At 51.9% G+C, this 24,369-nt stretch overlaps 1 protein-coding gene across 1 annotated transcript in view; it reads right to left on the bottom strand.

Moving 5' to 3' along the window:
- Window positions 1-19,658, bottom strand: part of Myo18b (myosin XVIIIB) — a 191,649-nt gene extending 171,991 nt beyond the window's left edge. Inside the window, exons 1-11 of the mRNA XM_052167649.1 lie at window positions 19,518-19,658; window positions 19,200-19,358; window positions 15,107-16,387; window positions 14,691-14,757; window positions 13,706-13,818; window positions 12,730-12,906; window positions 9,490-9,688; window positions 7,729-7,871; window positions 7,049-7,149; window positions 6,639-6,702; window positions 587-731 (exon numbers count right to left, since the gene is read on the bottom strand). Of these exons, the coding sequence (XP_052023609.1) occupies window positions 587-731; window positions 6,639-6,702; window positions 7,049-7,149; window positions 7,729-7,871; window positions 9,490-9,688; window positions 12,730-12,906; window positions 13,706-13,818; window positions 14,691-14,757; window positions 15,107-16,387; window positions 19,200-19,358; window positions 19,518-19,658 (2,590 nt within the window). The remainder of the gene's footprint in view (window positions 1-586; window positions 732-6,638; window positions 6,703-7,048; window positions 7,150-7,728; window positions 7,872-9,489; window positions 9,689-12,729; window positions 12,907-13,705; window positions 13,819-14,690; window positions 14,758-15,106; window positions 16,388-19,199; window positions 19,359-19,517) is intronic.
- Between the last annotated feature and the right edge of the window lie 4,711 nt (window positions 19,659-24,369).

Raw genomic sequence — 24,369 nt, 5'->3', positions numbered from 1 at the left:
ATACCACATACACATTCACATACATACATGTACACATACATACACATACATGCACACATATACATGTAAATGCACATACATGTATATATACATACCATACATACCACACACTGCACATACATACACACATACATATAGACACATGCACACATACATGCAAACAGATACATACATACAACCCATTACACTAACACCCATACACATAATACATACCACACACATATTACATACACACACAGGTGCACTTGCACATCACATACACTATACATACTGTAACACATATAGCACACACATGTGCACACAATGCACATATACTACACATATATATATATACACACACATACCACATACACATGTGTACATACATACCACACACACACACACACACACACACCAATTACTATCAATTCTAATCTCAGCCCCTCAGCCATGGGCTACATTTCAGGTGCTCTATGGCCCTATGTGCGTGGTGGCCACTGTGACAGCAGGGGTGACTGACAGGGTCCTGACAGTGTGACAGGTTCTCATGGACAGCACTGGTTGCTGAGACACACACAGCAGCAGACAGGGGCAGGTGGGACCGTACCTTTGCACGCCCCTGCCGCACCCAGGTGGTAGATGGCCGCCAGCACCCGCCAGATGGCTTGCTGCTCCCCCTCCGAGATGCCCAGCAGCTCCATGGCACCCCGGAGCCTGGAAAACGCTGCGGCTGCCTTCTGCTTGTCTTCCGGCTGGGGGAGGGGAGAGAAGAGAAAGGCCGTCATGGTGGAGAGACTAGAATTCACAGCTCGGAGCCGAGGTCAGTCTGCTGGGCACACGGCCGGTTTATGACTGCAGTGAATTACCCACAGTTAAGCCAGGCTGGGTTTGGCAGCCACGTTGAGACTTCGGGGAAGGTTGTAAATGTCGTTTGTGTCTGGTTTGGGGGGCAGGGCAGGTTTTATTCAATCTGGAAGGATTTATCGGGGCTCCTCTGATTTGCACCGACTCTGGTCTGGATGCCAAGATAAAGGAGTCCGAGTTCGACCCTGGAGCCTCTGGAGGCTGAAGAGTTGGGAACATAAGTGCAGTGGGGCATGGAAACAGCCCTGTGGCAGATCCCAGGCCTCACAGAGGAAGAGCAAGACCTGGGGCGAGAGCTTAAAAGGTAGATGCAGAAACTGATCCTGTGATCGGGGTAGAGGGCCTCACACGGGAGCAGGATGACAGCCGTGACTGACCAGCGGAGGTCACACGTGAGGGAGGTGATGGAGAAGGAAGGCAGGCCGGGCCAGACAGTTTCCCACCGTGATGGTTAAGGACTGAGACATGACCCCGCTTAGACATGGGCCGGCGGCAGACATCACTAATCAATCAAGATCAAGATCCCACCACAAGCCAATGAATCCGGATTCACTTCAGAGCACCAGCGTTGGCCACCAAGATCTACCTCAGGCGCTTGCGGGACACCCTCTGAGGGACACACGGAAATTGCTGGAGAATCCGAAGTGGAAAGAATGGCCGACTGGGAGGTCCGTGGGCTACTGAAGTTCAAGTGTCATTTTTTTCCTCTTTTTTCTGATTTATACTTCTAGTTATATTTGTCTGAATATTAAAATTAATTTGGAAGTCCTGTGTATGAGCCATCTGGCCATGGACGCACTGCCCAGAAGCCTGGAAGGCAGAGAAAGTGAGGCAGGAACGGGAACCCTTCTGTCAATAACCTAACACAGCACATAATGAGAGACCAATTTGTACCTGGCCCAAGCAGAGAAGCTGGGTGACACAGGGCAGGGCAGCCTCTTAGAGCTGACAGGTCCTTGAATTCTGTAGAGTTCCGTGCCCAGAGAGGGCATGGCCTAGGCCGGAAGGTCACACAGCAAACTGACTGCAGGGAAGGCCGGAGGCTTCCCCGATTCCCGCCCACGCTGATTCTTTTCAACTCCAGCCGCCTCAGCCTCAGATAACTGAGGGACTCGAGAGCCTCCTCAGCCAATTGGAACCACATCAAAGCACGTGGTGACATTGAAAGATCCGCCTTGGAAGCGTTTCAATTAACAGCAGAAGCATGTCCCACCTCTCTGTCGCATTTCTGGGCCACCACAGAACAACCAAGTCCCTAGCAACCAGGAGCTGAGCCTAGCAACCGCAGCTGCTCCACCACGGCAGACAGAGAGAAGGAAAGCGCCACCCAACAAAGGCTCCGTTATTTATGAGACTTCAAAGTAGCGGGAAAGGACACATAGAGGACAGATGGTGAGATTAGCCTCGCTCCCAATGTCAGCGAGGAGTACCCGATTTTGAATAGCGAGTAGAACCCATCACTGAGGGGAGTCTCCCAGAGAGCCTCGCCCCTGTCTCTGCTCTGCACCCCATGTCTCTTAGGAAGCAGAATGTGGATTAAAAAGGAGATGCATTCCTGTCAAATGTGATGAGGCTCAGGATGACAGTTAGAGAGCCTGTTGTTCGCTAAGCAACTCTGAATAATGCCCTGACCAATCTGCTCTTGGGTAAAAAACATGAAACTAGAAATAAGTCAGATAGGCCAGGCAGTCGGTGGCACGTGCCTGTAATCCCAGCACTTGGGAGGCAGAGGCAGGCAGATTTCTGAGTTCGAGGCCAGCCTGGTCTACAGAGTGAGTTCCACGACAGCCAGGGCTACACAGAGAAACCCTGTCTCAAAATAATAACAATAACAATAATAATAATAATAATAATAATATTTAATAATAATAAGCAGTGAGCGAGCAGAAGCCAGAATGTAGGCTCCTTGGGAAACTAAAGTCCACCTGACCCAGGGGCTTAGCTGGGCATAGACACAGAGGTCCCTAGTCAATATACCACAGGGACACCGGCAAAGCGACACTCACCAAGACACAGCAGTGAGTTCTGGAACCGCCTGGTGTCCACAGAGAGAAGAATAAAGAAAATGTAAGTTTCATGATGGAGACTGACGCGGCTGCAAAAGGGAAGGGGGTAGAGTCGCCTGAGCACTGCTCCCCAGCGGCAAGAAAGAAATTTCAGTGAGGAAACTGAGGCAACAGAGAGAAAGAGAGAGAGAGAACAAGTCATGCTAAAACAGAGACATAGCACAAGATCTTACAATGGCGGCCAAGTTAAAACTCTGGACTTGTTCCTCTCTGGCCTTTCCGTGATGACATCTGGCCGTAGCAGGGGTTGGGGGCAGGTCACGGGTTCGGGGGCACAGATAGCCGCCTGGGCAGCAGGGACTGCTGTCTACCCACAATTGTCACCACAGCAGACACCGCTCACGCATGGGCCCTTCTCGCTGAGCCCCTGTCACCCCAGCTTCGCATCTACTGTTAAATATGTACATCCATGATTTCACGTATCTACGCAAACATAGGAGCCAGGGAGCAGAGACCGCACGCTTCTCAATGACGTCAACACGCTTCTCGATGACGCCAGCACGCTTCTCGATGACGTCAACACGCTTCTCGATGACGTCAGCACGCTTCTCGATGACGTCAACACGCTTCTCGGCATAACCGGCTTCTCCCCGCACACCCGTTTTCCTCAGGCGACTCTACCCCCTTCCCTTTTGCAGCCGCGTCAATCTCCATCATGAAACTTACATTTTCTTTATTCATCTCTCTGTGGACACCAGGCGGCTCCAGAACTCACTGCTGTGTCTTGGTGAGTGTCGCTTTGCCGGTGTCCCTGTGGTATATTGACTAGGGACCTCCGTGTCTGTGCCCAGCTAAGCCCCTGGGTCAGGTGGACTTTAGTTTCCCAAGGCGCCTACATTCTGGCTTCCACGGTGACTGGACCCATTCACACTCTCTCCACTACAGCACAGGAGCCCCACCCCCCACGCCAAACCCCGCCCCCTCGCCTCCCATCTGCCCCCCTGCCCCGCGTTTCTGTCAGCATTTGTGGTTTGTTTTGTTTTGTATGTTTGTTTTTTGACGACTGCCTTTCCAACTAGGCCATTTGTATTTCGTCTTTTCAGAAGTATCTGTTCGTTTTATTAGTTCATTGTTAATGGGCGTTTTGGTTTCTCATTTTTGGAGTTCTTTGGTGTATTCTAGATACAAATTCTAGATAATTCTCTGCCAGCTCTTAACACTCTGGAAGCCATATTCTTCTTTTGTGTCCTGTGCTAAACAGAAGCTTTGTGGGTTTTTGTTGGTCTCTGTTCGTGTGTGTCTCTTCCATGGGGTCCCCCTTTGCCAGTGTTGGTGGTGTTCCCTGGGTGACTGGAGTCCTACTGAGTGTTGCCCTCCAGAGCATAAGCCTCACACCACCACACTGCAGTCTGGGGTGCGTCTGAAGTTGGTGTTCTAGGGGTGAGGAGTGGGGCTTGATCCTGTATGCGGGTACCCAGTTTCCCCAGATGATGTCTCTTCGCCATTGTGTATTTTCCATTGTGGGTCCACGGGCTCATATCTGAGTATGTGATTCTATCCATTGATCAACACATCTGTCCCATGAGGTTTTCATTTCCCTGACTCTGCAGAGTAACTAGAAATCAGGCGGCGGCTGCGGCGCCTCTTGCGCTTTTGCTGTTGCTCAGGATCGCTTGGCTGCCCAGGGCTTCTCCTCTGCGTCTGTGTGAGTTTCAGGGTTGACTCTCTGTCTGTGAGGAAAGGCACTGGAACCTGGGTGATGCACTGGGTCTGTAGGTGGCCTCGGGACGGCAGCCACTTGCAACATTAATCCGTCAATCCCTGCGTGTGGGAGGTCTTTCTGTCTTCCAGTAATGACTCTTTCGATCTCTTCCCTCAGTGTCTCACCATTTCGCTGCCGAGGGTTCTTATCTCATGGGTTACATTTTATTGTTAGGTTGTTTGCTGTGGTGAATGAGACAGAGTCCTTCATTTCTTCCTCAGACATTGGCTCACAAGAGGGCTCTGCTGTATGTGTGTGCGTGTGCATGCGTGTGCGTGTATGTGTGAGTGTGTATGTGTGTTAGTGTGTATGTGTGTATGATTGTGTGTGTGCACGTGTGCGTGTGTGTGTGTGTGTATGTGTGTGAGTATGTGCGTGTGTGTGTGTGTGTGTGAGTGTGTGTGTGCTCACATGTGCACATGTGTGTGTGTGCACGCGTGTACGTGCGTGTGTGTATGTGTGTGATTGTGTGTGTGCATGTGTGCGTGCATGCGTGTGTGTATGTGTGTGACTATGTGCGTGTGTGTGCGCGTGCTCGCATGTGCACGTGCGTGTGTGTGTGTGTGTGTGTGTGTGTGTGTGTGTGTGACTGTGGTTTGTGTCCTGCCTCTCTGTTGAGGTTGTCTGCCCTCTCTGAGATGCCTGATGGGATGCTATAGGTCACAGAATCGCGTGCCTGGAAGCAGTGATACAGTGACCCCTACTTTCCTGCCGTCCCCTTCTATCTGCTTCTGTCTCCCTGTCCTGCGACGTCTCCCACTGCTGTGGGGAGTGGACACCTTGTCTTGGTGTTCATTTCAGGGGGAAGGCTTTGGGTTTTCGCACTCAGCGGGGTGCTGGGCTCCAGCCCCATAATCTGACCTCACAGTGTCGCCAAAATGCATTTCTACCCCGAGCTCCTCAGAACTTTTGTGATGCAGGGATGTTGGATTCTGTCTAAAGTCCTTTCCACATCTGTGGAGAGGATCTTGTGGCCTGTGACCTTGATTCCATTTATGGGATGTATAATATTTACTGATTCACATACACTGAACCACGCCGGCATCCCTAGAGTGAAGACAGTGTCTCATAATGAATGATCTTTTCCATGTGCTTCCGGATTTAATTTGCAAGTGTCTTGTTGAGAAACTGTGCATCTATGCCCAGAGTTGATGCTCTGTAATTCTCTTCTGTTGTAGTACCCTTATCTGGTTTGTTGTCTCTCTACCTGGTGAACTCCTACTCATCCTTCAAAACCCAAATGTCAACCAGGCCCACTATCCCCTAGCTATGAAGCCTTCCCTGACTCAGACCAAACATCTCTTTAATTTAATCACTCTCTGGTGCCCACAGCCTCACTTCTTCCTAAGTGTTCTTCTCTCAGATAGCTGCATTGATTTTCATGCCTGTCTCCCTAACTACAGTGAAACCTCAGACGAGTGCCAGAGTCCTGACCTTTAATCCCAGTGTCATCAGTGAGAACGAGAGCAACAAAGCCAAGAAAGCAGCATTCGAGACGAACAGAACTAACAGCCAGCAAGCGAACGGGGGTCCATTTCAAGGATCCCTGGAGCAGCCAACCTTCAGGGCCCTTCCTTCTCTCATCCCCTCCCTTTCCCCAACTTCTCCTGTCCCCACCCATCCCCCTCACCCCATCCCCCTACCTCTGCTCAGGACCATGAACAGCAACCAGCAGGGGGCGCCCACCTCTCTCCATCAGCCTCCAGAGCGACCCCACTGACAGACTCAGGCAGAACCATGCTAAACTCTTAGGTTTCACTAGAGACATGTTGGAGCCAGGGTTGAAGGGAGACAGGGTGCTTCAGGGTGCACACCTCACCCTCTCCCGCCACATCTTTCCTTGGTCAGGGATAAGCCTCCCTTCTTCAACCAGCCCAGACCCTACCACGGTCCTGTTACTCTGCTAGGGCTGCTGCCCCCTCATGACCACACAACTATAGATCTGAGTGAAAGGAGACAGCAGGTCACGGGACCCTCCATCACTCCCTCCCTGGGACGGCAGTGTGCCCTGGAGGCAGGCCACTGACCTTGGACCATAGACCCATGCCGAAGACACTGCTTTCCGCCATCTGGTGCAGGTTCAGCTCCGTCCTGGAAAAGAGAATTGTGGAAGTGTTGGGGGGGAGGGGATGTCTGACCCAGCCCAAGCCATACAGCAGGAGGTGTCCCACTGCAGGGTCACACACACCACACTGCCCAGCTGCCCCAGGCCTCAGGCCTCCCTTCCCAATGACCTCATGCTCCAGCCTCACACACTGAGAAAGAAACTGAAGTTCAGAGCGGATGAAATGTAACCAAACCCCAGTGTGGCACCCTGGCAACTGAGATCAGAAGCCTGGTCACTGGGTACCCCACCCTCTCAGCTCTGGGTAGAGCCTCCCACTGGGCTTTCCTCATCCCCCTGCCTCACCCGGCCCAGCCTGTCCCACATACTCACCTGAGGTCTACATCCAGCCCAGCCAGCAGCTGAGAGAAAACTTCAAAGTTCCCTTCCCCTTGCGGCTGCCGGGCCACGCGGCTGTTCTCCAGAAGCATCGTCTGTGAGGGGGCAGTTAGATGGTGTCATCCCCTGGTCCTTCTGTGCAGACTTGGTTCCCAAAGGCCCCACCAGAGTGTACTGCCCCAACACTCCCTGAGGCCTCACTAAAGGGTGACCTTGCCAGCACCCAAGGTTCAAAGTCAGCCAAGCCAAGGGATCCTTCAGCTCCCAGGAGAGGCCAGAGGGCCTCCCTCACTGAAGCCTGTATCTGGGAGATAAGGCCGGCAGAGCCAAGGCCTTAGTTGGTGTTGAGGAAGCAACTCTCCCTGATCTGGGCTCTGGCCAGGCACTGCGTGGTCATTTTCACTAAAGCCCTCATTTTTCTTTCCTGTTTAACTGGAATGCTGGAGAGGGGGCTGGCCGCATGTGTGGCACACGGGACAGGATTCCGTGCGGGTCTGTTACATTTCAGCAAGCCTCTGGATTCTGCTCCTCCTCACCACAGAGCCACGCCAAGCCAGCTGCTTTAACATCCCAGGGTGCCACCACTCTTGTCACCCCAGGGTCCAGACTGGAAATGTGGGACAGGCTGGAGAACACCACACCGTAAAGAGCTGGTGCCCATCCCCAAGCCTCACCTGTAGCTGAGCGGATGTGACTCGGCCGGTGGCATTGAAGTCCAACGACGTCACCATGGCAAAGCGGGTGGCCCTACGGCTGTGGCCAGTGGACACGCAGCCAAAGGCCCGGAGGACAGTGAAGGTGGCCCGGAGCTTCTCCACTGTCAGGAGACAGAAGGAGGTGTCACTTGTGCTGTAAGCAGGGTGACCTTTCTCGAGACCCATCCCGGTCTTTGTTCCCTGAGGTGGGATCTCCTCTGGTGAACCCCAGCTCAGCAATCACTCATGAGCCCCAGCAGCTGCCTCAACCTGACTCTCAAAATCATGGGTAGGATAGAGACAATCTGAGTGGTGGGGGGTGGGGAGCCTGGGGGTGGGAGGGTGGGGTATCCACCTAACACCTTGTTAACACCTGAGGGCCACCAAAGAGCCTGCAAGTCCTGGGGTCTCCCCAAAGGTATTTTCTGAGTGCCCACAAGCCCTGTGTGTTGTACCAGACATCTGGGTACACTCCTTCCTGTCTCCCGCATTCACATACACAGCGGAACCAGTCTGTGAGAGAGTCTAGGCCAGCCCCACCCTTATCCCCAGCTCAGTAAACTAAGTGCTAGCGTGACCACAGAAGGCGGGAGGGCAACAGGCACATGTTTAAGGAAGTTCCTCCCTGGAGTGTAACAATGTTTCTGGCATAGCTCTGAAAGGTCGATCAACTTAACAATGCTCTGTGCTTGGGAAGCACCCATAGGCTGCAATGATGGTATAGCCAGTGCCGTCTGGTATAGCACTGTATGCGTCCTGAGGGACAGTGTCCCCAGGATGGACAGACTCCATTCTTGGAGAGAGTGAAAGTGATATTCATTTAGAGTATACATGCACACACACACATGTGCACATTTATGCTTTCTAGATAAACACGTGTGTACATGTATGTGCATGTATGTAGGTGTGTGAGAGGGCAGAGGAGGAGGAGGAGGAGCAGTGAAGTGTCTATGAAGGCTCATGGAGACATTAAAGTGTGACTGAGAACCCTACTTAACCTCTCTGGTCTTCAATGCCTTTATCTATAAATCTCAAATAATCACTGTGTTCAAATCACAGAGCTCTTGTGGTTGGAAGAAGGCCTGGCACAGGGTCCCTGGAGATGGCCACACTGATAGCTGTGACCGCAGTCACCATTATCCATGCTGTCATCATTATTCATGCTGTTAACTGATGGTCTTTAAGGCCCACTGCACCCCTCCTGTGTTCTTGCCTGGCCTCTCTCCCAACCAGCCCAGGAGCACTCTCTAGAGCATTCCAGCCTTCCGTAGCCCCGCCCACTGTAGCTCTGCCCCATGGTAGCTCCGCCCCCGCAGTAGCTCCACCCCCGCAGTAGCTCCGCCCCCTCTGGCTCCCAGCTCTGCTTTTTGCCTTTGCTTCTCAGATTCTCTGTACAGTGGAGCAGGCTGTGTACTGCTCAAGGACACACACTCCCAAGAATCCCTCATCCTGTCTTAAAGGATGGCTCCCAGCAGGTGGCAGCCAAGCTTCCACTTCTGATTGTCACAGTGTGTGACCACTGTAATAGCCACCAATGTCATGAGAGAGGTGTTTTGCTATCCTGACAGAGGTATATAACAGAGCAGCGGCTTCCTGGGTCAGAAGCCAACACAGGACCCTTACTTATCTGTGCTCAGTGAATAGCAACTGGACAGTAAAGAGAGGCCACCCAGGACCTCCCCTGGAGTCACCCAGGACCCCCATATCTCCCCTCCCTGTTCCCATGAGCTGTCACCATACCTGACACCCTGCCGTCCACGCTGCCTGCCATGCCCACCAGGTGCTCCAGAACCTGCTCACAGCAGGTGGTCTTCCCGGCTCCACTCCGGCCCAGTGCCACGATGCTCTGGTCTCTCCGCTGGCTCAACAGTGCCCAGTACGCGCGCTGGGCCAGGGACGTTACATGGGCAGGCAGGCCATCCTGGTGGCCTCGGGGTACCTGCCACAAGATGACATATGTCAGCCTCCTGGCCAGCCTGCAAGAGTCATCTACAGCTGGCTCACTAGGAGTCCCAAGCAACCGAGGAGCTCATTAAAGGCTCAACCAGAAGGGGTTCATAGCGTCTGTTAGTTAAATCATTGGGTGCGATTTACCTGCAACGAGGTAGCCAGGAAAATTGGCACAATTGATTAGTAGCATTGAGCACAGAAACCGGGAATGGCTATCAATTAGTGATGTCTGCTGGGAATGGCTATCAATTAGTGATGTCTGCCACAGAAACAAACTAAGCCATCTCCCCCGCCAAGAAACTAACTGAGCAGTCACTTCTGGGTTCCGATGAAGACAGGGCAGCGCAAGCAAGACCCTCAGACAGTGCCAGACAGTGCGGCATGATGATGTCACTGCAGCGCGGCTGGAGATTCCTCCACAGAAAGCTGAGCACACATCACACGGCCTGTGTACTGCTCAAGGGACATGCCCAAGAGAAAGGAAGATGTGGTGACAGAGATCCTTACATCACAGGTCACATGGAACATAACAGAAAACATATCTAGGGGTTCTGGGAAAATTCACTGGGTGCGACCAATCACACACACACATACACACACATGAGAGAGAGAGAGAGAGAGAGAGAGAGAGAGAGAGAGAGCCCAGAGCCCTCTCTAAGTGATGGCTGTCCTGTCCTGTGCAGGGCCACAGCAGCACCACACACTCACAGGAAAGTGTCCCAGAGAAATCTGGATTGAACAGGATACAAGTTGTATTTCATCAATCCGGGTTTTAAAGAGACAAAGAGCTGGATATGGAGGCCTAACCCTGTGGTTGCAGCTTCTCAAGAGGCTGAGGCGGGAGAATCACACACTTGGGGCCTGCCTAAGCTATCGGAGGGGTTCATAGCCTGGGCAAGCCAATGAAGAACATCTCAGACTTTTACAAGAGAGGGACTGGGTGTGACTTGGTGGTACAGTGCTTGCCTAATATGTGAGAGACCCTGGGTTCCATCTCCAATGTTCCCAACTCGGAGACAGACAGACAGGCAGACAGACAGACAGACAGACAGACGGTAGAGGGAGGAAAAGAGATGGAGGGGGAAAGAAAGGGTGAGAGAGAGAGGGTGGGAGGGAGGGAGGGAGAGTGAGCAACTTTCTCTCTCTGGTGTATAAAGCTTTCCCGAAGTCCCAGAGGAGCCTGGGCACTAAAGGACCAGGGGAAGACAAGAGCGGCCCTGGAGCCCAGAAGGGGATGATCAGATCCTCCACTCTGCCCAGGGTCAAAGGGAAGGAGATTGCTCAGGCGGCCTTGATTGCGTCAGGTGACCTTGACAGAGTCTACACAGATACACCCTCAGAGACAGGAGAGGCCGAGGGGGCCCAGGCGTGTGGGAATCCTAGAAGGAATGGGGAGAAAGCCCAAGACCCCGGACCTCACAGTGACCATGGGGCCCAGCGTAGCTTTGCCTTTTTCTCCTAATACTCGGGGAACCAGGTAGTTCCCCTTGCCCAGAAGGCCTCCTCGGAGCTCGGACCTGGAGTCTGGGGAACCAGGACAGGAGTGGCTTCACCTTTTATCCTAAACCGCTTAGAACCAGCACTAGGTACGTTCTTAAAGCAGGCACGCCACGGGACAAGGCCTGCCCTACTGGACGCAGCCTCAGAGCCAGGGGCATCCAAAGGTCCTAGGGTCTGAGCCCGAAGACTCGTGTTCATGAGCAAGCTTCAGTTCCTGGTCTCTACTGTGAAGAAAACGGATGTTGCAGACCTGATACCCATGGGCACTCACAGGCCTACCCATGATGCCTTGGGCCTCCTGCAGAATGCACAGCGGCACCCCCTCCAGAGACTCCCCAGCTGCACCCCACATTCACACATACACACACACACACGTGTGCTCACATCTGTGGACCTTTCTACATGTTCCAGCCCCAAGGGACATGTCCCTCTCTGTATCCTGAAGCCACCCAGCCCATGATTAAGCTGTTCCTAGTCACAGGCTACTGAAGGTCTGACCCCCAGTTGGTGACTGTTTGGGGTCCAGAGGCTGACCAGCCAAGATGGCTTCATATGAGGTTTGAGAGACAGGAAGACTTGGAAGAGGAAGAAGATGAATCCCAGTGCCCCTCACAGGGAGAGCCAGGGCACGGCCACTCAGGGCCCTCCCCATGCCTGTGTTTGTAGGTGCTTTTGACCAATCCACAACACCCAGTCTGAGGAGAGAGACCTGAAGTAGGTGTTACCCCATGTGTCTGCAGTGAGCACAGTGTGGCTTCACAGCCCTGAGTGACAGATGAGGGCCACAGCTAGGGAGCATCTGTCTATCTGTCCGTAGTTTCCTCTGTGCCCCTGTCCATCTGTCTGCAGCCCAAGGTCCTGTAAGTCTATCCTTACACAAGTCACACCCAGGACCTGGAACACTTGCCCCTCCCCCACCAACTTCTTCCAGTCCCATCCTGGCCCAAAGGCGTCCAGTCCATTTCGGCCACCATAGGCTTTAACATCTGTGACCTGTCTTTCCTCTCTAGAAGCCCACGGGGCAGCAGGGATGGTGTTTCCTCAGAGCCCACCAATCACCAGCAAACAGCTGCCAGGGACAGGCTCAGAGGACGCCGGTGTAGTCCATGACTCTCCACCAGGTGGTGCCATGAACCTTTGCTTTCATTATTAATCCCAATCAAAAATACCACTTTCCTCCACTTAATAAATATCAGGATGAACAGAGCTTCCGTCTCCACATGAAGGTGGACGTATGAGACTTCAGAGTCTAGCGCACATTAGGAGCTCAGAGGAGCCCCAGACTGGCCTTTGCCCCAGCTCCCCTGCTTGTGTATCCATGACGTGGCTTTCCAGGTGAATGTCACAGCTAGTGCAAAGCATCACACCTAGGCTTTGGACCAGAGCTCACCACTCCCCTCTAGGGAGCAGGGGTCACTGGTGCTTGCCAAATCCAAGATTATCATCTTGAGCAGAGCTGAAGGTCTCCCTATAAAACCCAGGCAAGGAGCCTTTTACCTATCTCTGCCCCCGACCATTGTCCCACCTCACCTTCCCTGAAGAGGGCGCTGTGGTCATCCAGGGCTGCAGGGCGATCAGATCAGGCCCGGAGCACGTGTGTGGCAGCTGAGCCCGGTAACGCTGCAGAAGCGTGTTCAGCACACTTGACTCATTGACGCTGACCAGAGAAGCCAGGTCCTCAGCTTGGTCCAGCTCAGAGGGGTTGGCCTAAAGACAGCACAAAGGATCTCCTCTGGATTCCTTGGCCCCTACCCAGCAGCACCACCATGCATGCACAGATATGTGCATGCACAAATGCCTGCATACACACCCTCGTGCATACATGTGCCCACACACAATAGAAAGGGCATGTGACAAAGACCAGTGCACAGGGGAAGTGGCAGTCTCTCTCCTCGACCTAGCTCTCTCCTTCGCTTTTGTTTGCACATCCTGGATACACTGCCCTGTGAGGCTGCTGTCTCCAAGACGGGCCAAGCAAAACCCCGAGTTTATCATGTCTGGGTACATGCCTTTTCTTATCATCTGCTTTTTAAGTCCTGGAGAGGAACACTAGACATGCCCTGTGACACCCACGGTGGAGGCCAGTGGCCAACCACCTCCTTTACCAAAGCTCCCTGTGCTGTCATCCCTTAAAGGAATGCACAGCCTCCTAAGGGAAAGGTTGATGCCCAAAGTATGCGCCATTGGAACCTATGTCCCAGTGGCTACCTGCCCTTTTAGCTGAGTTCCCTGGCATCCAGGGTGAAAATGGAAACAGGTCCATGGAAAGATCTTCACAAAATGAAAAGTAATCTCCTGCTCAGATCAGTCAGAACCACAACAGGAGCGGCAGGCTTGTCTTTGCAAAGAGGCTAAAGATGTGGTGCATGATCCCGTGATGGAGTCCCACCAGCAGAGGCAGGAGTACCATGGGTGTTTCCCACAACCCCTCTGAAATGATGGGCATCTGTAGGCAGGGGTGAGGACAGAGGGCACAGAGCAGCAGTGGGGAGGAGGGGCCACTTACCGGGTGGATCTGCTCCTCATCCACTTCGGTGACAGTCCTGTCCGCATCGACACAGAGCCGCACCCTTCCAGCGGGCAGGTCAGCTGTCCCCTCGTCTGGTTTAAGCACCGTTGCTGTGTGGGCAGCCAGAGACGGGGTGGTGGTGGTGGAAGAAAGGGGGATAGGAGGGCAGGGGAGGGGAAGGGGAGGGAGGGGAGGGGAAGGGGAAGGAGGGGAGAGTAAGGGAGGGGAGGGGAAAGGAAAGGAGGGCAGGGGAGGGCAGGGAATGGGAGAGGCGAGGAAAAGAGGGGAAGGGAAGGGGAAGGGAGGGGAGAGGAGGGAAGAGTCTCTGAGCCAAGCCAGGAAGCTGGAGACAGAACTTGGGAACAGGCTGAAAGGTTCTATTGGAATTCTATTCACATAAAAACAAAACCTCAACTGCGACTCAAATTTGACCTCTTTAGGGTCAAATGACCCTTTCCACTGGGGTCCACCAAAGACCATATGAAAACACAGATATTTATGTTATGATTCATAACAGTAGCAAAATGACAGTTAGGAAATAACAACAAAAATAACTTTATGTTTGGGGGCCACCACGACACGAGGAACGATGTTAAAGGGTTGCAGCGTTCGGAAGGTTGAGAAACGCTGCCCCAAGCCCCTTAGAGACGAAGGCTAGCACTGAGCAGGCTCCTCAGAGGGTGAGGTCCACCGACCTGTCCCACACCTAGGTCAAATCAGGATGGAAATAGACAGACAGTATGAATGGAACGCAGACTCACTTCTCGGGACACAGCCTTCAGCCTCCACTGGTCAGCAAGAATGGACTCAGGGATGGGGACTCTCTGCCCGCTGGCAGTTACCGGCCCCACCCTCATCTCGGCTTCTCCCCTACCTCCTTGCCTCGAGAGTGAAGTAGAACTGGCTGAGGATTCTTGGCGGGAGGGACATGAGAGGTGCGTGGGACCTCCCCACTCCACCCCCGCAGCCTGAGCCCACTTACCAAGTGTGAACCCATCCTTTTGCACCAGCCAGACTTTTTGTGCCTCGTACCATCTATCCTCGTAAGCCTGGGAGCAAAAAAAAAATGTCGCCTAACCAGCAAAACCCACCAGCGCCTGGCCCTGACCTCTCCCACCAGAGCTTTCATGGAGTCAGCAGGGCACCTGAGAATCTATAGGCGGTGCCACCGCAGAGAACTGTGGGTAACGAGGGACGTGGTAACCACTAAGTAGTAACAGGAGGAGACCAGCGGAGAAGTCTAGCCTGGGGAGGGGCCGTGTGGAGCCTAGGGGCCTAGCTCTTCAGGAGTACTCTCCTGAGGAGTGCTGGGCTCTGGCTAGCCCTCTGCCCACCCTGTGGTCTCCCCCAGGGCAGGTCCTTCCGATTCCTCAGGTTCCACAGCCCACAGCCCATCACCTGGTCGGAATCTCCACTCTGGCCCCCTCTGTCTGGATCCTGCAGGGTCTGCTTCTCTTCCATAGGCCTCTGCATAGAAAGTCTTTCCATGCCAGTCTCGGGAACAGGCTCTGAGTGGCCTGCCTGAGGCTCCACCACATCCACTTCATCCTCTGTGCGCACTCGGGACTCATTGGCTCCCTGCACCCTGCTCTCCGGCGGGCCCTCCCTCTTTGCAGCCTCTGCTGATATCCCTGCTGTAGGAATCCCATCTGGGACCTTGCAGCTTTCTTTAAGACTCTGAGTCTCTGCTGCCACCCCAGGGAGCTCCCGGGGTTTCCCTGGTGTCACCAGCTTCTTCTGAGGTCTCCCCACCTTTTCCATCTTCGCAGGAGCCTCCTGCTGCTGCCCCGTGGGCTCCGCTGACTGCCCCGTGGGCTCCGCTGGCTGCCCACGGCTCCTGGCTGCCGCTGAACTTTGCAAGTCACCGGTCTTCTCATCCTTACCATGCGATTCTGTTATGCTGTTCTTGCTTTGAGGACTGTCCCACTTGCTTCTCCGGCTCAAGGAACTTCCTGACTTCCTCAGGGGGACTGGGGGCTCCACGGGTCTCACTTCAGCCGCTGCAATCTTGGGCCTGTCCTCTTTTCCCATCTTCTTTGGGGGACCTCCTCCATCTTTCTCTGCTGTTCCCGGTTGTCCCTTGTTTCCTGCCTCCTGAGCTTGGGACCTGGTCCCCTGCTCCTCTGTGTTCTGACACTTCCCTTCTTTGTGCCTGTTGGTCTGGGGGTCCCGGCTCCCCTTGCCCTCTGTGCCCTGACACTTCCCACCTTTTGTGCTTTGGCTTGTATCTCCAACACCCCTAGTCCTGGTCTTCTCAGGCACGGAGGCCTGGGGGTCACAGGAAGTCCCTGCGGTCATTCCTTTCTTTGTGCCTCCAGAGTCTTTGGCTGGAGCTGGGGTCTTGTCCATGGGTCCATCATGAGGTTGGACCTTCTGGTCTGCCTTGGCCAGCTCTGGATCCAGCTTGGCCACCATGAGCAACACATCACCCCTCCTCACGCCCCTCTTGAAGGGCAGTGTCCTTTTGGCGGGTGTTCCTGTGGGACCTGACTCCTGAGGCCTCTCCGCACTGGTGCTGGTCACAGGTGTGGAGTTCTTGTCACCAGCCCCCGGGGGCTCCTTGCCTGGAATGTCTACACTGTTCTGAGCGGTGGAGGAGTTGTCCTGGGAAGTCTGTTGGCTTCCAGGCTTGGGGACATTGTTGGTCTTGTTGGTTTGGTTAGTGGGAACTGCTGGGGTCTAGGAAAGAGACCACAGTATGCTTAGTTGCTGTATGACTGACCAGCAGCCAACCATTCCCAGGTTCACCCACCCAAAGAAACCCAAGCCCTTCTGAGATCCTCAGGATCTGTGCTTGACAGAGCTTCAGCCTAGATAGGGGCTGAGGGTGCGCAGAATCAGAGAGAGGAAGGTAGACTTGGAAATCCAACAGAAGGGAGTTCAACACTGCCGCTTCTGCCTCTGTTCACTGTGTGGTGTTGGGTAAACTCCTTCTCCTCTCTGAATCAATTTCTTAATGATAGCACGAGGACCATAAAAGCCTGCCATGCAGGGTGGGTATTAGGACTGGTGGTGGCCCAGCACACAGTCAGTCCTCAGCTGCTCTAGATGTATCTATTATATTTCCATCTTGTACTGACTGGTTTTCTGTGTCAACTTGACACAAGCTCGAGTTATCACAGAGAAAGGAGCCTCCCTTGAGGAAATGCCTCCATGAGATCCAGCTGTAAGGTGTTTTCTCAATTAGTGATCAAGGGGGGAGGGCCCCGCCCCCCGCCCATTGTGGGCGGGGTCATCTCTGGGCTGGTAGTCTTGGGTTCTATAAGAAAGCAAGCTGAGCAAGCCAGGGGAAGCAAGCCAGTAAGTAACATCCCTCCATGACTTCCGCATCAGCTCCTGCTTCCTGCCCTGCTTGAGTTCCAGTCCTGACTTCCTTTGGTGATGAACAGCAATGTAGAAGTGTAAGCTGAATAATCCCTTTCCTCCCCAACCTGCTTCTTGGTCATGATGTTTGTACAGGAATAGAAACCGTGACTAACCCTGATACACATCTCAACCCTCCTGATGAGATCATCAGTAGGGATACATGTTACCACCATGGTGCTGATGCGGGGCGGCTGTGACCCATCGCTTCTTATCTTCTGTGAGTTTTGGCCCTCCATAACAGAAGCAGGCTTTGTGGAGTTTTGCAGGCTGAGTATGAAAAGCTCTTCTGGGATCTCAGACGGGGAGATGGCAGGAGGGGGCGCTGCTTCCACACCAGCCATCCAGGTTCTCAAGCCTACTGCTGCACCATCCACCCTCCCAGCCATCTTCCGCTCACCAGCTGATTGTCCTTTTACAAGTGATCAGGACACTGGTGGCCACTGAGCAGGGCATTGGTGGCCACCCCAAGTCTACAGGAAGTCCCTGAGCACACCCTTGATTTCTCCAAGCCTTTCCACTCACCTCACTTTCTGGCCACACTGGATACCTCCTAGTTCTGGCCCACCCAGTCCTTCCCTACACCCTCATGCGTGTTCATGCCGGTCCTGATGGCCAGCAGGCACGCCCTTTCTCCACCCCTCCTGTCCACTCTGTTTCCTGTACCTCACCCGCCTGCTCTCTGAGGCAACTCCAGAAAGAGAGCTTTACATGAGCTGGCTATTTCTGCCTCTACCTGGCCTGGTAACCTTGGAGAAAGTGTCTTGGCCTCTCTGTGCTTCAGATACACAGGTTCTGATACGCAGGTGTGACTTCCGCCATCCTCATTACTGTTTTAAACAGGGCGGAACAGGATGATTGACAGAAACATTTTACATGACCGTTTCTCTAGCCACGAGGTAAGCATGGCCTCTGTTTACGCCTTAAGTCAGGCAGAAGCAGGCACGGGGCCCAGCCGCCCTGTCAGTCTCTTCCATGAGACCCAACTGCTATCCCCACAGCTGCTTCCAGTCAGTTGTGAGTGGCTTGCTGACACAGAGAAGCCCCTGTCACTAAACAGGTGCAAGCACGTGCGGGGTAAATGAGCCAAGGAGGAGGAGGAAGCAAAGACTGAGCCAGGATGACTCCTCTCCGGATTTAAGCCAACACCTGGTTTTATAATCCTGGTCCTCTCAGCCCAATCCTGCCATTACTCTATTTGCCTCAAGAGGGCAGTATAGAGGCAGCAGGAGCCGGTGCCCTGGCTGCCTAACAGAGGGATTCTCCCAGGATGCACTGCACTCTAAGCCTGACTTCCTGGTGTCCAGCCTTGGTATCCTACCCAGGCTTTGGGGGTCTCCATATGAAGTGTTAGATGTAATCATGGCTACAAAGACGCTGGTCCCTCTATGGACTAGTTTTAGCCCATGGTGCCCATCACCATTCAGAAGGGGCAGCAGACGGAGCATCCAGGATCTACAACCTAGCTGGGATTAACCCTTTAGTTATTGGATGGTGGATGTTCCAAGAGACTCGGAGGGGCTGAGAGACCTGTGGCTGGAGGAGACAGGTGTGCGGGACCACCAGCTCATGTGCCTGGCCTAGAAGAATGCCGATACTTCAACTTCAGGCTATGTAAGGAAGGGATATGCCAGCATCTTTTCTGCTTTAATGAATGAACTGAGACAAGCTGGTGGCCAGGCCTGTAACCATGGCCACTCAGGAGGCTGAATGCACAGGAGTTGAAGTCCCAGGCTGGCCTGGGACAAGGAGCTAATTCAGAGCATAAGAGCTACGCAGGGCACAGAGCTGAGTGGGAGGCAGCTGCCGCTGGCTGTTTGGGAATTCATAGCCGAATAAGTCATGTGATCAAGTGAGCTCTGCGTGGTCTCAAGAAAAGCAACCATGGGGGAGTTAAGAAAAGTAGAGCAGTGTGAGACCCTTCAGAGGTGGGCAATTGGAGACGGGTTTTTCAGTTTGCATAGGAGTTCAACAGATCAAGTGAAAGAACATAGAGAGCAAAGATAGAGTGACTGACTCAGGGTAATAGGGAAGATATGAATGGAAACGTGTCCTTCACCTTCCCCACCCTGCCCCGCCCACACCGACTGCCCTGCCCACACCGCCCCACCCCCACACCACCATTCACCTCTACTTCTGGGGAGGTGAGTGCCGCCTCCTTCCTCCGCCTGGCTTCTTTGGACTCTTTCTCTGTCTCTCGAACTAGCTGCTTGATGAAGCCCCCGGGGATGACGGAGAACAAGGGAGGTGGGGAGGATGGAGGAGGGCTCTTGTCCTCTTCTCGAATCTGTGTGTGGAAGTGAGGTGAGAGTGAGTCTGCAGGGCCAGGGCTCCCCCCAGACAGTCTGTGATGCCTGGGAGGAGCCAAGGGGAAAAGCATGAGAGAAAGCAGAACGACTCTGAGGGACGCCAGGAAGCCAAGACAGTGTGGGGAGACAGAATGGACCAGTGTGGACGGTAGAGGTAGCAGGGGAGAGCTGGCTTCCGCCTGGAGAGTCCGCTCCTGAAAGGAGCCCAAACCACCTCTCCGAGCAGCTTCTGAGATGTCAGGAGGATTGGCTCGCACACCAGGCTCCCCTGCCCTCATGCCTTCCTGGACAAATTCCAGGAGAAGATGTTCTTCCCACCTAAGACAGGGATACTCCCAGGATGCACTGCATTCCAAGTTTATCTCAGTGGTACCTCCTGGCTTCTTGAGGAAGCCTCCTGGGGATTTGACGTATGCTAATAGATTATTCCTGTGTGCTGGGCCATACAGAGGCTGGGAAGACCCTTAGTCGTGGCCTATACCACCAGCTTGTTTGTTTGTTTGTTTTTGGTTTTGTCCGTGGGTTCTGTATCCCTGGAACCAATCCTGGACAGAAAATTCTCAAAAAAAAAAAAAGTGGTGTCTATACAAAGGGGGGGGAAAGAATAGGAGGGAAGGGGAGGGCAAGGGAGGGAAGGGGAGGAAAACGGGGGAGGGGAATGTAACAGGGACCAAGGAGCCCTTAGGGAATCCTACAGGAAATGTCATTGGGAAGGAGGGATAGCCAGGTAAGAGCCCTGGTCCAGGTCTCTGTGGTGACCAGAGGTAGATCCAAGGAAGCCCTCCAGCACTAGACCGGCAGCCAATAGCTCACTTCTGCACCCCTTCCACTTTCTCCCCGCCCCCACCTCAACTCTCTTCAGGATGCCATGGAGGTAGAGAAAGGGCAGCTACATTACCCTCATTCCCATCCTCCTGCTAAGGGATGAGAAGGAGTCAGCAAATCCAGACTGGGCAGGCATAGACACAGAAGACCATCATTCCCCTGCCTGAGGGGTGTGTGTGTGTGTGTGTGTGTGTGTGAGAGAGAGAGAGAGAGAGAGAGAGAGAGAGAGAGAGAGAGTTGGCCATGTCACCCAGGCCATGGACCCTCTTGCCAGGGTAGAGTCTGGCCTTGTGACCACAGCATGCCCCCTCCTCCTCCCCCAAAAAACTACCACTTTCCTTCTGCTCCCACAGGGCAAGGCGTGATGATATAGCCATGGTGACACAGGTAACTGGGCTCAAGCGATGAGGTTGTGCTCTTGAGTGCTCCTGGCGTGGAGTGAAGCTTCACAGACACATGGAGAGCATGAGGTGAGGCCTAACACGCTGAATAGGAGAGAGGGAGAAAGGAGAGAGATGGACTGATTAGGACCCAGCTGGAAGGTGCATGTACTGGTTGGTTTTGTGTGTCAACTTGACACAAGCTGGAGTAATCTAATCAATCACAGAGAAGGGATCCTCCCGTGAGGAAATGCCTCCATGAGACCCAACTGTAATCATTTTCTCAATTAGTGATCAAGGGTGGCAGGCCCATTGTGGGTGGTGCCTGGGCTGGTGGTCTTGGGTTCTATAAGAAAGCAGGCTGAGCAAGCCAGGGGAAGCAAGCCAGTAAGGAACATCCCTCCATGGCCTCTGCATCAGCTCCTCCTTCCTGCCCTGCGTGAGTTCCAGTCCTGACTTCCTTTGGTGATGAACAGCAGTGTGGAAGTGTAAGCTGAATAAACCCTTTCCTCCCCAACTTGCTTCTTGGTCATGATGTTTTGTGCAAGAATAGAAACCCTGACTAAGACAGTGCAGATTATCCCGACCCAAGTGTGTGAAATCCATCCCACAGAACCGTGAAGTGGTCATTTGCATCAAAATCCCAGGGCAATTCTTCACACACATGGAAAAGAAACAAAGCAAAAAAACAAAAACAAAAACAAAATCAAACAAACAAAAAAAAAACCAGTCTTCAGCTTTATATTGGCACCCAGGACAGCTAAAACAATCCTGAATAACGAAAGAGCTGCTGGAGACCTCAGCATCCCCAGTCTCAAATGGACTGCAGAACTGTACTAATAAAAACAGCATGGCACTGACACAGAAACAAGCGTGCTGATCAATGGTCAATAGAGTCAAACTGAAGGCTCAGACATAAGTCCATACATCTACATACACCTGAATTTTGACAACGAGTCAAAAACATACTATAAAACAGACAGTGTCTTCAATAAATGCTGGTCAAATGGAATGTCTGTATGCAGAAGAATGCAAACAGAGCCATTCTTATCGTCCTGTACAGAGCTCAACTCCACATGTATCAACAACCTCAACATGAGGTCGATACACTGAATCTGACAGAAAAGAAAGTGGGGGATAATCCTGAACTCATCAACACAGGAAAGACATTCTGAACAGAATACCATTAGCATAAGCACTAAGATCAACAATTAATAAATGGGACCTCACAAAGCTGATGAGTTCTTGTATGGCAAAGGACACTGTCATTTGGGCAAAGTGGCATGTTACAGAATAGGAAAAGGATTTTTACCAACTACACATTTAGTAGAGAGCTAATATCCAAAATGTTCACACAGCAAACCTAACATCAAGGAAACAAATAACTCAATTAAAAATGAGGAACAGAAGTAAGCAAAATTCTCAGAAGAAACATGGATGCCTGAGAAACAGTTAAAGAGATGCTCAACATTCTTAGTCACCAAGGAAATGTAAATTAAAAATACTTTGAGATTCCATCTTTCACATCTCAGAACAGCCAAGATCAATAAAACAAGTGACCACTCATGCTGAGGAGGATATGGGGACAGGGGACACTTATTCCTTGCTAGTGGGCATCTGAACTTGTACAGATACTATAGAAATCTTTGTGGTGGTTCCTTGGGAAGCTGGAAATCAATCCAGCTTAAGACCCAGCTATACCACTCTTGGGCACAGACCCAAAGGACATTTCATTCTCCACAGAGACACTGCTCACTCATCTTCATTGCTGCTGTAGTCATGACAGCCAGAAGTTGGAAACAGCCTGGATGTCCATCAACTGATAAACAGATAATTAAAATGCAGCACATTCACACAATAAAATATAATTCAGCTGTTAAGAAAAATGAAACTGAAATTTGTAAGTAAATGGATGGAGCTAAAAAAAAAAAAAACTATTCTGGGTGAGGTAACCCAGACCTAAGAAGACAAATATTGTATGTGTCCTCTCATGTATGGGTGCTAGATTTTCAGCATTTGGTATGCTGGCTACAATCCAAATAACCTCAGAGGTTGGCAATCTAGTAGCCATTATCTATGACAATGGTTCTCAACCTTCCTGATGCTACATTGTCTCAGTTTGTGGGTCATGACCCCTTTGGGCCAGCTTGAAACAATGGAAATACAGCCAGAATATCATATATTTATAATTCACAACAGTAGTAAAAATTACAGTTATAAAGTAACAACAAAATAATTTTATGGTTGGGGGCCACCACAACATGAGGAACTGTATTAAAGGGTCACAGTGTTAGGAAGGTTGAGAAGGAGGAGAGGAAAGGATCTCCCAAGGAAAGGAAAATAGATTAGTGTGGTGAGGAGACTAGGAAAGAGAAAAAGGGGAGGGTTAGATAGGGAGAGGGATGGGGGAGCAGGGTGGGGGAGGGGACACGGGAAGGAGCGACTAATTTCTGGTGCATCTGAAGACAGTTACAGTGTACTGTAATCATATTATATATATATATATATATATATATATATATATATATATATATAATAAATCCTAAAAATAAATAAATAGATAATAAATAAATAAATGAGGGAATAAGTCTCTCTCCCCCTCCCTCCTTCCCTCCCTCTGTCTCTCTCTTTCTCTGTCTCTCTGTCTCTGTCTCTCTCTCTCTCTCATACACACACACACAAACACATATACACATACACACACATCACTGGGTGGCTGATAAGACCACTGAAGCATCAGGGCACCAGGCCAGACAGCTAGAGGGCAAGTGAGCCCAGCTCAAGGGTACAGCCTGGGCACTGGAAAGTGTACCTTAGCAATACTTGAACAGCTTTATCCAGGTTACACTCACACACCACAAAAGATCCCCTAAATGTATACTTCTGTGGTATCTGAGGGTTCTGTCTGTTTTGTTTTTCTTGCTGTGGGCAGAATTTGGACATTCTGCTATTTTTATTGGATTTTGGGTTTGTGTAGCTTGTCTCCACAGTCTGGAACATTGTCATACAAACCCACTTTCTATACCATAGCTGCAGCTACCTCATGGCAGTCTTCAGACTCTGCTCTCACATCTCAGCCACATTCATGTGACAGGCATCTGGCTGCATCCATGAAGGACTGTCACAAAGAGCACCTCACAGGCCACCTTATGTTTTCATTCTCAGAGTGCAGTTTCTGAACCACATGGCAGCTTAATGCTGAATGATTGTATTTTCAGTTTATACATGTGTAGCATGTATGCATGCTTGTGTGTGCACGGTGTGTGTGGAGGCTTCTGGTGTCTTTCCTTGGGTGACTTTCACCTGCTTTTAGAGACAAGGCCTCTCATAGGTCTGGAGCTCAGCATGTAAGCCAGACTGGCTGGTGGGTGAGCCTCAGGGGTCTGCTGCCTCGCCTCTCCAGCACTGACCTGGATTTTTAATTTAATTTAATTTAATTTAATTTAATTTAATTTAATTTTATTTTATTTTATTTTATTTAACTTGTGTTATGGGAACCAAACTCTGGTTCTTGTGTTTGCAAGGAACCATTCTAGACAAATTATCTCTTCATTCCTGTCTGAAGTTTTTAGAAGAAATGTCCAAACTATCATGCAAAGTGGCCTTCCTGTGTTCCCCATCATGAGACTGGAGGTTGCCCTCCAGGGTTGTGTACAGTGTGAGATGGCCAGGTTGGGCTGGCTGGCTGTGGCTTAGCTGTAGGAGGAGCCATCCTTGTGTGACAAGATGGAAGTGATTGGAATCTTTAAGGAGCAGAATGTAGAGGGAGCAAATTGGTTCCTTG

The sequence above is a fragment of the Apodemus sylvaticus genome, chromosome 22 (genome assembly GCF_947179515.1).
Source record: "Apodemus sylvaticus chromosome 22, mApoSyl1.1, whole genome shotgun sequence".
Taxonomy (NCBI): Eukaryota; Metazoa; Chordata; class Mammalia; order Rodentia; family Muridae; genus Apodemus; species Apodemus sylvaticus.
This window is presented reverse-complemented; position numbering and strand designations above follow the sequence as displayed.